General features: G+C 35.4%; 2 protein-coding genes across 2 annotated transcripts; both read left to right on the top strand.

Moving 5' to 3' along the window:
- The first annotated feature begins 1,154 nt into the window (after positions 1-1,154).
- LOC132726646 (b(0,+)-type amino acid transporter 1-like) lies at positions 1,155-3,105 on the top strand. The gene has a single exon (XM_060711990.1). It carries the CDS (start codon positions 1,434-1,436, stop codon positions 2,934-2,936), a length of 1,503 nt encoding a protein of 500 aa, XP_060567973.1. The 5' UTR covers positions 1,155-1,433; the 3' UTR covers positions 2,937-3,105.
- A 9,607-nt stretch (positions 3,106-12,712) lies between these two features.
- Positions 12,713-14,209, top strand: LOC132726652 (b(0,+)-type amino acid transporter 1-like). Its single transcript, XM_060711996.1, has one exon. It carries the CDS (start codon positions 12,713-12,715, stop codon positions 14,207-14,209), a length of 1,497 nt encoding a protein of 498 aa, XP_060567979.1.
- The last annotated feature ends 2,084 nt before the right edge of the window (positions 14,210-16,293 follow it).

Below are 16,293 nucleotides of genomic sequence, written 5' to 3' on the forward strand. Positions count from 1 at the left end.
TTAATTCAAGAGTGCGTACCTTCACAGAAGGAAATCTAAATGATCAATTTGAATAAGGTTTAAACGATTTTTAACCATGGAACGGTTTGTGGACAGCTATTACAAATGAACGACCATTGCTTTGGCAATTATTTATAAAACTGGACTATTAAAAATCCTTTTCGTGTGAAAGCATTTACACCATATTTTGAGTTTGTAAAGATTTTACAGGTTATTAGGATAAGTACAATATAGATGTGTGGTCGAAGGTTATATAACAGAACGTTAGTGTCCAATTGCACAATAAACCTATCAAACGACCATTTAGCCTGTCAAAATCCATATTAACTATTTATTCTTCACGACCATTTATTTAGCTTGTCAAAAGTCTTATTACCAATTTATTATGATGCATTCTTTGTTTAAAAAAAAGAAATTAATTAATATTTTTAAAGAAGTGCATACCGATAATAGAAATGTTTTAATTACCAAATGAAAATTGACTTTCTGTAGAAATGAACAGTATTGTAAATATTATTAGAAAAATTATCTTTGTAATTACCGAAGAACGGAAAAGTACCGAAATCTCTGGTACTTGTTCAAAAATTATATCAACTTATAAAATAAGCCCCGCTCTTCATTACAAAGACTCAATTATAGTTTTCCAATTCATCTTAAACGATCACATCTTTTATATGATAGGCAACACTCGTTGTATTGAATATTGCTGTAGATTTCAAAAAATGAACGTTTTAATGCAAAGTAAAAAAGATGTCCTCCTATGGTTCAAAAATTGGTTTAAAAAGCGTCAAAGTTCGGTAACTAAAGATAAATCTGAAATATTGAAAACAGTTTTTAAACCACCATCAAAACGGGAGAAAAACTTAAACTTTAGATTTCTATTGGCCTTAAAATGTCATGTGACATAAATACATAATATATGAGCCGCGTCACGACAAAACCAACATAATGCGTTTGCGACCAGCATGGATCCAGACCAGCCTGAGCATCCGCATTCATGCTGTTCACTTACCAACTCTATTACAAGTTGAGAAACTGATAGCGAACAGCATGGATCCTGATCAGACTGCGCGGATGCGCAGGCTGGTCTGGATCCATGCTGGTCGCAAACGCACTATGTTGGTTTTGTCGTGACACGGCTTATATATGTAAAACAGAAGACATGACAAGCAATCATAAATCGAAGTAAGTAAGCTGACAGGTACAAAATAAAATAAGTTTAAGCGTGGTTTTTAGCTACAGAAGTACTGGATTAAACATCGTTTATTAAGAAATGGAGCAAATAGTGATGCTTGTTTAAGCTGTTGACCTGAACATGGTTTAATTTATTACTAATAAGCCAGAAAATAACAGCCTTTTATAAAAGGTCAGGACTTAATAGTGATATTGTTGTTTTACTTTATATTATAAACGTGTTTATAATTGTGAGAAATATGGATGAAAACAACGTTGTGGACAGAAAGACGGTAAAAAGTACTGATGGAAACACAATAGTATTAGAAACAGACCGCATCCGAGTGAAAGAAAGAATAGGACTGTGGGGAGGAATTGCGTTTATCATGGGAGCGGTGATTGGATCGGGAATTTTCATCTCTCCAAGGGGGGCGCTTAAAAATTCAGGATCTGTTGGGATGAGTCTTGTTATCTGGGCTTTATGTGGATTTTTGTCGATGGTAATTGGGCTTGTCTATGCTGAACTCGGCGTCCTTCTGCCAAAATCTGGTGGAGATTACACTATTATTAAAACGGGCATCGGAGGTATTCCTGCTTTCCTTGTCTCTTGGACACAGTGCACTGTAACACATAGTGGAAGCCGTGCTGTTCTGGCTCTCGTATTTGCAGACTACGTCTGTGCTCCAATATTTGGAAAGTGCGAAGCGCCGGACAGCATACGAAAATCAATAGCCGCCGTAGAGCTTTTGCTTCTTGCCATTACGAACACAATTAGCGTTCGTCTCGTCTCTTCTATGCAAGGATTATTCACGTGTCTTAAGATTTTGGCTCTGATCGTTATAACCGTCGGAGGATTTGTTTACCTTTTCCAAGGTAAAACAGAGAACTTCAATGATTCTTTTCATGGTACAACAGATGATGTTACATTAATAACATTAGCAATATACAGCTGTATGTGGGCATACGGTGGATACATAAACTTGAATGAATTTGCTGAAGAAATCATTCAACCGAAGAAAAATATTCCAAAAGCAATCATCATTTCAATGACATTAGTCACTATTATTTACATCACAACAAATGTGTCGTACTTTGTAATGTTGGAAAAATCAGAGTTTCTAACTGTCCCAGCTGTTGCATTCACGTGGGGCGAACGTGTCTTAGGATCTGCAGCCATACTTATACCGATAAGCGTTATGTGCTCCGTACATGGGGCCTCCAATGGTGGTTTTTTCAGCGATGTCAGGGTACGATTTGCAGCTGCGCGCGCAGGTCATTTACCGGAAGTTCTTTCATTTTTACATCACAAATCTCGAATACCCTTGGCGTCTCTTTTCTTAAATACCGTGGTGTCCTTGATTCTGTTGATTCCAGGTGATATAGGAGAACTAATTAACTTGGTCAGTTTTGTTGGATTTTTAACGAATGGTCTTGCAATAATCTCTTTTCTGCGAATACGTTATCTACGTCGAAATGATGTTAGGAACAAGAACGACTTCAGAATTCCATTATTCATTGCTGTACTGGCTTTGGCAATATGTGCATTTATGGTTATAGCGCCGTTCATATCCAATCCGAAAATAGAATTTATGTATGGCGTCGGCTTTGTTTTGTCTGGACTCATTTTGTATATTCCTTTTGTTTATTTTGAATGGCGTTTACCTGGTTGTGATAAAATGACTTGTTTGATGCAATTGCTTATGGACATATGTCCCACTGTGCTTGATAAAGATTTGGATCCTTGGATGGAGGAAAGCAAGTGATGTCATAAAAGGAGTTTGTATTACAATTCTTTGACAGACAAACATTCTTTCGCCGTTATTTTTTATACAGACATGGTATTTGTAAATAAATGAACATTTTCTAAACAAATTAATTATGTACATGATGGTAATGATAATAAAACATTATTTCAAATGTAACGCTTGTTTATCAGTTGTTCTTGTTTGTAGATTATTAAACATCAGAAATTTCCTAAAGTAAAGTTAAGGTAGACCACCCATAATGCATTACCCCCACTTTGAAGAGTATTAATTAAATAGGCTAGAATCATTTGTCAACTGCATTGAAACTGAGGAGCGTGGGTTCTAACTCCAGAAGGGGCGACCACTGGAGTAAAAAAGTTTCTTGCTGTTTCAAACAACTGTTATAAAATATCGAGGTGTATACGTTCCCCGCAACATTTTGTACGATTTCGGAAAAAAATCTCACGGGTTTGTAAGTTGCCCGCGACGACGTTTCATGATAAAACAATAAAATTTCTCGAGGTTTGAAATGGCTGCAGCCGGCCACCATAGATTTGCAATTGTTTTGAAATTATTCATTACACACATTTTCAGGTGATAATTTGGAAATCTGTCGTATATTATCGTGGGAGGTCTGTACAACAAGAATTACAAAATAGAACGCGTTGCAAAGCCTTTCGCTTAAATCAGGCCAAGAAAAACACAACAATGTGTTTTTCAATTCATTTCTGAATATATTGCTTTACAATCTTTTGCATATTTTTCTGTTTTAAGTGCCCAAACTTATCTTTGTTAGAAATTCGAAATTTATGTGTTATGTGTTTGAACCTCAGAGGAGTTTCTTTAAAAACATTGTACCCAACTGCATGTACATGGAAATCTCTATTGGTGTTGTATAAGTACTTCTAAATATATCTGTCTGTTAAGGCCTTACCCTTTGTGAGAAACTTGACTTTATAAACAGGCTTGTTAGGTCAGAAACATGACAAATCATCAGGAGGGCATATGTTTACATCACAAGTACGAATCATATTGAGTTATTTTGTATATATTCTGTATCTATATGTTTAATTTTACGAATAACTTTCTTGGTTTATACAGAATTTATTTTAGTTCGATTGTATAGGAAGCTATAAGCTTATAGACACACTTTCGAATCCGTTCCTGGAACCAACCAGTACTGAGCAATGAGTGTAAAGTTTCTTGCTCAAGGAACTTTCTTATTATTTATGTATCTATTTTTTATATTATCAAGAAATACATGCAAACAAAAACAAAACAATACAAAAATTTCCCTTTCTTCAGATAGTAGTTTTATACACGTCTGTTACAATATCGACTTATAATGTTATATGCACCTGGTCGTACGCCAGTCCTTCCATCTGTATCTTTTCAACCTAAAGAAGAAAGTTGAACCCACTAAGCGAAAATGTCACCAGAATAGGACGCTGAACTGATCACATATTCTCAATACCAAAGTCATACTTATTTAGTTTATATGAATTTCAAAATTGTATGTCGTCTATGTATTTTCGGACAGATGAAAGGAAATTTAAACCATTCTACATTGTAATAATGTTACTTATAATGAGGAGCAAAACGCAGGTTTGACCTTCCTTTGATCAGGGTAAAAGTTAAATTTAATGTTTATTTTATATATCGAAGGGAGAATACTCTGTAAAGACTACTATGAAGGATTTATAAAAGGAAAATTCTTTGTCATTACTTTTTTGAGAATAAATTGCTAGTCCATACAATAGAGTATTCTTCTACATTTCACCAACTATCGCCAGTCATTCGGCAAGCGCTTAAAGTGTTTAAAGGGACTTCACTGAGGTTTTTTGACATGATGGGACTGAAAATATTTTTTCCAGATAAATGTACCATTTGATGTAGGTTTAGACCACGAATCTTTGTGCAAACTTTCAGATCATTCGCGCACTTGTTTTTTTTTCCATAATAATTATTAAAATTGCAAAAAAATGACCCAAAATGAAAAGCGTTTAAACGCTTTTCACTCAAATTAGGCTAAGAAAAGCATAAAACTACGATTTTCGATTCATTTTAAAGTATATTTCTTAACTATCTTTTGCATATATTTCTGTTTAAAGCGCCCCAGTTCATTTATGTAAGAAATTCTAATGTTATGTTTTTAGGCTATTAAACGTCAGTGGAGTCCCTTCAATATATATATATGTATATTTCGATTTTTTTTCATTTCCAAGGTCCTGAAATCTGTATCACATCACTATTGTACTCCCAGTAATAAAAATTTGTCAGCATGCCAAAAAATGGTGGTGTGAAATAAAGAGGTCATTATACAATGTGGAGTACAAATACTGTTTCTTTTAGACTGGTACACAGCTGCGAAAACCTGTATTAAAGTAGTCACCCACCTTGTCTAATTAATATAGATTTGGGAACTGTGTACTCGCCCAATATAAATCTGTTTTGTAATCAAATATGTGTAGTAATGATAACAATACATCTTTATAATTCTGTAAAATCTTGTCTTAAAGAAAATACTTTGTTTTGTGTAACATAATTTGCGGTTATAAGACATTGTTGAGTTAAAAAATAAAACTGTTTTAGTTGAATTTTTGTGGGCATTTTAGCTTTTTTATAAGACAGATACGGAAAATTTAAACAAGAGTTAACTTAGCATGATGAAAGACTCTTGTGTTTGAAACAAATTAATGAAAAATATTGGGGTCACCATCCTATTTTTTTGTTATCTGCTACTCGAACTAAGATATTGATTTGTTTCAATCATAATTCCTTTCATCGTGCAAAATTCAAGAAAATTATCTGCGCTACTTTAAATCCATTGTAAAAATACTAAATTGTCCAAATTTATTGCCCTTTTACTTTACATGATAATTCGATTTTGTCCACATTCAATCTGGTCAAAATCGTATGGTTATATACATTCTTCACAAGTAATATATTAATTATGTTTTTTTTCTGTAGATTGCAAATGACAATATAACATCGGCGTACGAAGGCCAGAATAAAAAAATCCAAACAAATTTATTTACATAAATTTATATGCGTTTAGTCATGTGATAAAAATAAAATCACTAATGTTCCCATAGCATATCAAAATATTTGTACATTGTATATATAATGCGAGCCTTTGGCGAGTTTAAATACTATTGACTTTAATTCAGTATGCAACATTTTATATTGTATGATAACGAATATGAGATCATGTATACATTGGGAATGTCGCAAACTGTAATATAAAAATGTGAAATGCAGATTTTTTCTATCGTTTTAAGGGCCCGTTATACTAGAATTTTTTTTTTCGCATGGCGGAAAATCAAACTTGGTATCATATGGTACTGATAAAAGTTTGTTTTGTTTTTGTAAAGATCTAAAAGTTCCAGATTTCGCATAATATGAAATATCTCAGATTTTGTCGGTCAACAGTCAAAAAGTCTTGGCATAATGATGAATTTAGCCCAGAATAAAAATTGCTAAAAACTGCTTCATACCAAATCATAACATTTCAAGATTCACTCAAATCATAAATGTCTAGAAAAAAGTAATCCTTCGGAAGAATAAAAAACAGATCAAAATTACATGAAAATTGCAGCCTCGGTTTGATTGAGTATGTACATGGGGGTATAGAAAAAGTGAAACATTTCTCATGCCCCCTAGCACCGGCTTGAACGGTACTCAATTCTCAACACTTAAAAGCGCTGGAATCAATGATCCCGAAGGACCAGACTAAAACAAAACAACATTTCTGTTCCGATCAGAGTATTGTGAACGTAATTTAAGTTCAAAAAGTTAAATGCAAGTCTTGTACAACTTTATGTACCTCCGATTTTAGCAATAAAATGACATAAATTGAGAATGCTTTACACCAAATTACCATTTGAAATTTTCATTTGAAATTCTGCATCTCCTCAGAACCACGATTCGAATGTTTGAATGAAGTGCGCCTTTGAGCTTGAAACCATGGCAGTGGAGAAATGAGAACAATGCTGTTCACTTTCAGTTTCTCTACGTGTTATAGGGTTTGTAAGCGAACAACATGGATCCTGATCAGACTGCGCGGATGCGCAGGCTGGTCTGGATCCATGCTGGTCGCAAACCCATTATGTTGGTTTTGTCGTGACGCGGCTCAAATATTAAATTGCTCGTTTTGCACTGCTTCTTTTCTTTCGTTTTTAAACTTTTTGAAATGAGAGAATTAGCTATGAAAATATGAATTGGTATTTGTTTGTTTATATACCATTAAACTTAACATATCATTCTAATGTCACAAGTCAACTGGGATGGCCAAATTGCTGCATGCCAGGTATAAACACAATCATTAAAAACCTTTAAAAGTTATCATGTGGAACAAATAAATTATAACTAACAGAAAATTTGCTTAAAATTGAAGCATAACTTCATCAATTATAGTTGACTGCAGAGAAAATCGATCTTAACTTGTGTTTGGATATTACATACGTACATGCAAAGTATACACAATCATTGGAATCCTTAAAAAGATATTCTGAAGAAAACCAATAATATCTATAATAATTCTGTCTATAATAAGTTTATTGCAACGATCATCGAATTTGGTCTGTGATATAACATACTTACATGCCAAAGTTACACAATCATTTAAATTCTTTAGAAACCAATACTTTCATAAGAAATGGGGTAAAAAGGGGGCATTTCTCTAACAAAATACGTTGATGCAGTGAAAATCGAATCCTGATATAAAATCCTTACATGCCAAATTTAAACACAAACATTAGAATCCTTCAAAAGTTATCCTGTGGAAACCAATTTTTTTGCAACGTCATACAGTATGGTATGGTGGCTGATTTGGTACGCTTTTGTGCGTCACGTTGGCGCTAGCGACAGCACGACAAAGCGCAAAACATCGCGTTGTCGCGCTGTCGTCTTGTCTAGCGCGGCACGCAAAACGACGCGTTGTCGTGCGGCGTGTTGTCGCGATGTCACATTGTCGCTCAGTTCAAATTGAAGGATTGAGTTATAAGCCAAGCGACAGGGCGACATTGCGACAACGCGCCGCACGACAACGCGCCGTTTAGCGTGCCGCGGTAGCGACAAGATGACAAGACGAAAGTCCAACAACGCGCGCCAACTAGACACACAGAAGCGTACCAATTACCAATTACTGCAGGAACATTTTGTGAAAAATGGCTGTTTTCATTGAAAAGTCTCCCTTACAAGGTTCAAATTGCTATAAAACTATAAAACTGTTTCAATACTTGGCACAAATGTTGACTGGACGATTATCTTTGTAACGACATGCTCAGTCTTAAATTTCCTGTTACCATGGCAACAAGGGAACATTTCAAAATTGCCAAAAGTCACTATTTTGCGTTGAATTTTTTCCATCAAAATTGATTTCACAGTGCTGCAACTTCTCAATGGATTGAGATAGAGTCAAAGGCTTTTCAGCGTTGGTTACACGTTAACTTATAATCGACCTGAGGTCATTTTAGCCTCTCATAAGTCCAAAATTTTCTTGGAGATGAGGGGGGGCTGCTGCCCCCTTCAAATCCCAAACAGAAGGGAGCACATACCCGTCTAGTACCCTTCTAATGTACATTTTGGATAGGGATGGCGCCGAAAAAGTGATCACTTATTTCAACAACTTTTCTCAAACAAAAACAGGTGTTGGGGGCCTAAATAAAGCATTTTTTCACCATTGAGACAACAAAAAGTGGAGTGAAAAGGCGTAGAAAGGCGTGTATTGGGTTTAACAGAAAATGATGAAAGTACTTGAAATTACCCAAAATCGAGTTATTCATGTTAAAAATGGCATAACATAATTTTAAAGAAAAAAATGATAATTGAAGATTTTTTTTTTCAGTAATGAAAACATTGCAAGAACTGAACAAATGAAATATTAAAGTAAAATAACATCGCATAGTCATATATACGTATGTGACTTAAACGAGTTCGAAGTCACGTGATTAATATTTTTGTTCATAAATATTCACCACGATTTAATTAATGAAGGTTACGAAGCGAACAAAATCTCACAGAGTATTAGAAAGGAATTAATATTTTAGACACGGAGTGTGTTTGGGGGGTGAGTGGTCACGAGATGGAGGGCACGATATATGTAAGCCATACATCTGACACATTTTCAACAGAAAGGTCCCCAAACTATGATACAATATTGATTGTATCATAGTTTGAGGCTTTTTCTGTTGAAATTGTTTGAGAGTTAAATCGTATGCACATACATCACGCCCGTTTAACTCACAACGAGTGAAAAATGTCCATCGGTAAAAATGTTGTGAGCAACTTCCGTTCCTCGTTGTGAGCACCCATCTTTGACGTGTGACACGATAAACAGGGTGAGTTTTTCATAATTTTTGAAGATTACAGACATTTATGTAAAAATATCGGAATGCAGTTAGCTAGCGATGTGTTTTCCGAGTATGCACATGTAAAGATATTGCCTGTTGGTGGACAATTTGATGGAAATATCGTGCGACGCAGTCACTCGGGGTAGCTGGAAAACTGGAGACAACTTCTCTTTGGACCTAATTTAACATTGAAAACGTCGATTCTGGTGACGTTTTGTGCATTCCAACCTAAAACAGATGCCCACAAGTCTTCAGCGTAAATTATTTTCTGAAAGTCTTCATAGAAACGAAGATATACCCTTTTTTGCTTTAATCCTCGTTGTGAGCACCATAACCTCGTTGTGAGCAAGACAAGCGCAGTGCGTGTATGGTTTTAATATGTAATTGAGATGGTGAAAATATAATTTTCAATCTACCACAGCAATTTAAACGTTTTTGCACAGCAGCATTTTTTGCAAGACGTTGTGCATACCCCAAAGGGTGGCATATTAGTTTTGAACTATCCGTATGTCAGTCCGTCAATCTGTCTGAAAACTTTAACATTGGCAATAACTTCCTTATTAGTAAACGGATTTGATTCATAATTGAACACAACATCCCTTAGCACCTTCCAACGGACCTGTATTTTTTACCTTGACCCCTGAATGGCCTTTACCTTGAAGGTCAAATTGTCCAAAAACATTTAAGATTGGCCATAATGTCCTGGCATAATGTTTAGGCACAACACATCTTTGGACAAGGCCTTTCAACTATCCTATAATCTTTTGACCTTGACCTCTGAATGACCTTCACCTTGAAAGTCAAATTGTCCAAAAACTTAAAAATTGGTCATAACTTCCTTATTAGTATACGGATTCTACTCATATTTTGAAACAACACCCCTTTAGGCAAGACCTTCAAACTGATCTGTATTTTTTTACCTTGTACCGTGAATGACCTTCTAGAACATCCACAAACTTTAACATTGGTCATATCTTCTTTATAAGTAAGTGGAATTAATTCATATTTGGACACAATGCCCCTTTGGACAAGACCTTCCAACTGACCTATATTTATTTCACCTTGACCTTGAATTACCTTCACATTGAAGATCTAATTGTCCAAAAACAAATAATCTATCTGGTCATTAAATCAAAGGACAAAGCGCCACTTCAGGGGCATTGTCAACTTACCGTGATAGTTCTTGTTTTACATAACTTGGCCAGTCTTCAGCTCAGGATAAACACATGTATGTGTGCACATTGTTGAAATGTTCATAAACACCCCGTGATGTTCACTCGTGCCACACTAGAGTATACGAAATTAAATACATTGTACCTGATTTACCTCCACTGATTAGTTCTTCTGTTAATCTGATGACTTTGAATATGAATAATAATTTTCAAAAAAAAAGAAAAAGAAGAACTATTGCAAAGAAAAACTATTGTACAAAAACGTTTTGATTGCTTTTGGTAGATTGAAAATTGTATTCTTGCCATTTGAATTACATATTAAAACAAGACAAGCACTGCGCTTGTCTTGCTCACAACGAGGCTATGGTGCTCACAACGAGGATTAAAGCAAAAAAGAGTATATCTTCGTTTCTACGAAGACTTTCAGATAATAATTTACGCTGAAGACTTGTGGGCATCTGTTTTAGGTTAGAATGCACAAAACGTCACCAGAATCGACGTTTTCAATGTTAAATTAGGTCCAAAGAGAAGTTGTCTCCAGTTTTCCAGCTACCCCGAGTGACTACGTCGCACGATATTTCCATCATATTGTCCACCAACAGGTAATATCTTTACATGTGCATACACGGAAAACACATCGCTAGCTAACTGCATTCCGATATTTTTACATAAATGTCTGTAATCTTCAAAAATTATGAAAAACTCACCTTGTTTATCGTGTCACTTGTCATAGATGGGTACTCACAACGAGGAACGGAAGTTGCTCACAACATTTTTACCGATGGACATTTTTCACTCGTTGTGAGTTAAACGGGCGTGTACATGCACAGTGCGTTTAACTGGAGTGCAGGTATTAGTTACCCGCACTCCAGAAGTTGATTGGCTCATATTTGCTGGGGTTTATTATTATGACCACACCCGTTTAACTCACAACGAGTGTAAAATGTCCATCGGTAAAAATGTTGTGAGCAACTTCCGTTCTTCGTTGTGAGCACCCATCTAGGACGTGTGACACGATAAACAAGGTGAGTTTTTCATAATTTTTGAAGATTACAGACATTTATGTGAAAATATCGGAATGCAGTTAGCTAGCGATGTGTTTTCCGTGTATGCACATGTAAAGATATTGCCTGTTGGTCGACCATTTGATGGAAATACCGTGCGACGCAGTCACTCGGGGTAGCTGGAAAACTGGAGACAACTTCTCTCCGGACCAAATTTAACATTGAAAACGTCGATTCTGGTGAAGTTTTGTGCATTCTAACCTAAAACAGATGCCCACAAGTCTTCAGCGTAAATTATTACCTGAAAGTCTTCATAGAAACGAAGATATACCCTTTTTTGCTTTAATCCTCGTTGTGAGCACCATAACCTCGTTGTGAGCAAGACAAGCGCAGTGCATGTCTGGTTTTAATATGTAATTCAGATGGTGAAAATATAATTTTCAATCTATCAAAAGCAATCAAATCGTTTATCACATTCAATGATTGGTAATAGTTTGTTCAAAGGACGGGTTCAAAATTGATATAACTTTTCACATAATCGAACCACAATATATATTGTTCAATTTTAACAAATTTGCATTTGGGCGACTATTTCTCCGCAAAGGCGGCGTTCTTAACAGATATGTCACCCCCTACACTCTCAAAAAATAAAATAAACAGAAATATGTCACAAAAAAATAGTGTAATAAATAGTCATTGTTTTTTTATAATTACATTGTATCAGAAGTATTTTACAGAAAAGATCACAATAAGATTACATAAAAACCTACCTGATCATGTTACACTAATTTCTCTTTTCATCATTCTTCGGTAAAGAACGACAAATGCAAATGAAAAAGTGGCTTTTGGTTTAAATTTCAAAAGCTGAATGATTTTTATAGTTTCCTCAATTTATCAACCATCGACCTTTTTTTTAAATAGTAAAATAATTTTCTTTCAAGATGAATTTACTGCATTTTACCATTTTTACATATAAAGGCATATCTTTACCCAAACTGTGCACAAATAATAATATTCTGTATGGCCTAAATGCCACGTGACAGAAATATATTATACGTAATATATGTAAAAATGACATGACCAGATCATCATTAACGGATAGGACAGTAAAAAATACACAAAATAAAGCGCTGCTGAGTTTTAGCCAAAGGTGTTTGGAAGCACAGGACAATAATCAAATAGACAATTGAAGTCGTTGATTAAAGACAAGCGCTTTACGATTAAATCATTATCTTTGGCTAAACGTGTTTCAAATTTTGAGAATAATGGATCAGAGCGAAAAGGCGGTGACAAGCATCGATGGAAATAAAATTGAAGTTACTGTAGAAACAGACCGCATCCGAGTGAAAGAAAGAATAGGGCTATTTGGAGGTATTGCGTTTATCATGGGAGCGGTGATTGGATCGGGAATTTTCATCTCTCCAAGGGGAGCATTAAAGAATTCTGGCTCTATTGGGATGAGTTTGGTCATCTGGGCTTTATGTGGATTTTTGTCAATGGTAATTGGACTTGTCTATGCTGAACTCGGTGTTCTTCTTCCGAAATCTGGTGGAGATTACACTATCATCAAAACAGGCATCGGAGGTATTCCTGCGTTTCTTATATCTTGGACACAGTTTACTGTAACACAAAGTGGAGGTCGTGCTGTGCTGGCTCTTGTTTTTGCGGACTATTTCTGTGCTCCAATATTTGGAAAGTGCGAAGCGCCGGACAGCATACGAAAGTCAATAGCTGCCGTAGAGATTTTGCTTCTTGCTATTACGAACACAATTAGCGTTCGTCTCGTTTCTTCTATGCAGGGATTATTCACGTGTTTTAAGGTTTTGGCACTTATCGTTATAACCGTCGGAGGATTTGTTTATCTTTTCCAAGGTAAAACAGAGAATTTCAATGATTCTTTCCACGGTACAACAGATGATATATCAATAATAACATTAGCAATATACAGCTGTATGTGGGCGTACGATGGATATACAAACTTAAATGACTTTGCTGAAGAAATCATTCAACCGAAGAAAAATATTCCAAAGGCAATCATTATTTCAATGACATTAATCACAATCATCTACATCACGACAAATGTTTCATACTTTGTAATGTTAGAAAAATCAGAATTTCTAGCAGTCCCAGCTGTTGCATTCACGTGGGGCGAACGTGTCTTAGGACCTGCTGCCATACTCATACCGATAAGCGTTATGTGCTCCGTACATGGTACCTCCAACGGCGGCTTTTTCAGCAATGTCAGAGTACGATTTGCAGCTGCGCGCGCAGGTCATTTACCTGAAGTTCTTTCATTTTTACATCACAAATCTCGAATACCCTTGGCGTCTCTCTTCTTAAACACTGTTTTCTCCTTGGTTATGCTGATTCCTGGTGATATAGGAGAACTAATCAACTTAGTAAGTTTTGTTGGTTTTTTAACAAACGTGCTTACGATAATCTCTTTTCTGCGAATACGTTATCAACGTCGAAATGATGAAAGGAACGAAGACGACTTTAGAATTCCATTATTTATAGCTGTACTGGCTTTGGCAATATGTTCATTTATGGTCATAGCGCCATTCATATCCAATCCAAAAATAGAATTCATCTATGGCGCTGGCTTTGTTTTGTCCGGAATTGTGTTGTATATTCCTTTTGTTTATTTTGAATGGCGTTTGCCTTGTTGTGATAACATAACTTGTTTCGTGCAACTGCTTATGGGCATATGTCCCACTGTGCTTGATCAAGATTTGGATCCTCGGGAGGATAAAAGCATGTGATGTTTTGACAATATTTGAATAAACGAGTATTCTTCCTTAAACACCACAACTGTCGGTTTTATGATAATAAACCAATGTTTAAGATAATGCGCTTGTTTGTCAATTATTCTTATAGAAGAAACGTTTTGTCATTTATATAAACTTAATGCCATTTAAGTAATGAAACTGATTCCATTATTGAATAGATTTAATACAAATGTATAAATAGTGCCTGTTATATTCTGTTACCTTAAAAAACAAAAATCACGCGACATATCAACACATTTTATGCATAACTAATTCAAAACTGAAATAAATCAGTTTACGTTGCAAATGCCTTCTACAAGAGATACATGTCTACAGATAGCTCGCAATTACGTGGTTTATCAGTAGACATATTAATCATTCCGAGTTGTATCGTAATTTCTTTCAGTCATACCCGCAGACAAATACATTAAAGTCCTAACTCACTTCCTACAAAAACCAAAGAAACAAACAACACTGTTGTGCTTTTGTGAGGAAAGCTTTGCTGTTTGTGTTATTACCATATGCACGAGTACAATACATGTATATCTATAGTACATCTAATGTACATTTTATGTAAACATGATAAAAAATAAGTCTTTAAAGTATAAAGAAATGGTAAAGAAATACACAAACTGACGTGATTTAAAACATAATCGGATTGTGATTATCATTTTAAAGATATAATCAAACTGTTATTACTTTTTATTGGATTATGATCATATTTTAACAACAATATTCTGATCAAGTTTATACATAACAGAATCACTGCAATCTGTTCGTTCATCCGTCTTCGGAATAACAACCGCCCAAACACAACTTAACCTAGTAGGAGCGATTACAAAAAACTAGACCTGAGTTCGTTGCAACATTGCGCGATCAAACTAAATGCATTACAATGCGGCGCACATGTATGTTATTTTTTTTACTTTTATTTCTGTAAATTTACTTAATTAAGGTCGAGTTTTACACGATGTAATTTACTGAAGTAAACTACTTCTGTGTAAGCACATAACTCCTAATCTGAGGTTTGTCGGAAAGAAACGAAAAGTTGCAATTGATATTTAAATAAAAATCTAATCAAAGATAAAATACAACAAAGAATTTCCCTTACAGTCCTTACACAACTAGACGAAGAATCAACAGAATATGTACCGATTTTAATTCTATATATGTATCAATGAAAGGTTCGTTCTATGAACGGGTTGTGTTAGAATTTCATCGCCAATATTCGTTGGTGTTCGCTATCAGAAAAAATAGTTTGAGCATGTACAAATCATTTGTCAAATGATTCGGAATATGTTCCATTATGAATCACTAACGGGCAGGTAGACGCACAGTTGTCTGATAGTCCTTTCGCTTTGGTACCAGTTATAATTCGTGGCGAGTCCTTGTTTGCTTACTCGTCGTGAATGCTTGTTTGGACTATTCGTCGATCGCGAGTGTTCCGAAGCACTACCAATCCCATTCCGATGAAGGTTCGTTAATCAATCTGTCCGGAAAGGCCAACAAACCGTTAACAAAATATGACACTACTGCGTTGTTATCACTGCTGTTCTGTGTCATCCGCATCTAATGAGCTACATAACAATTTCCCCAACGTTCCAAAGAGCTTTCCATAGATAAATTATGTACATTGGTGATTGTTCCATACTCCTTGCACATCGATAATTATATACAATTAACATTGCTTATTACAAGTAATTAAATTGATGTGCATCACCTCTCAGTTGGACAAAGGCAGCAGCTGATTTTAACCCACCAACACGAAAATGAAGAAGCTTTAGAGGGACCACCCTTTTCCCGAGTTTTATACTAGTACTTCACAACAACAGGACTGGTGTCAAGTGCCGTGTGGCAGCTGTAAAACGTTGCCCCATACTTCACTTCAGTGTTGTTATATGTTTTGGTTATTCCGGATCATTAATTCCAGCACATTAAGTATTGCTAAAGCCGGTGCTAGGGGGCGTGACGGATGTCCCTTATTACAGACTCATTCAAACCGAATCTGCAATTTTCATGCAAACTTGCTGTTTTTATTGCTTTGAGCTGACCATCCTTTTTCAGAGATTTGTATAAGC

This window comes from Ruditapes philippinarum, unplaced genomic scaffold, assembly GCF_026571515.1.
Source record: "Ruditapes philippinarum isolate M1 unplaced genomic scaffold, ASM2657151v2 ctg2284_1_1_1_1, whole genome shotgun sequence".
NCBI classification, from domain to species: Eukaryota; Metazoa; Mollusca; class Bivalvia; order Venerida; family Veneridae; genus Ruditapes; species Ruditapes philippinarum.

Excerpts from the sequence above, each read along its gene's own strand:
- LOC132726646 (XM_060711990.1), top strand. The coding sequence starts at position 1,434 with ATGGATGAAAACAACGTTGTGGACAGAAAGACGGTAAAAAGTACTGAT.
- LOC132726652 (XM_060711996.1), top strand. The coding sequence starts at position 12,713 with ATGGATCAGAGCGAAAAGGCGGTGACAAGCATCGATGGAAATAAAATT.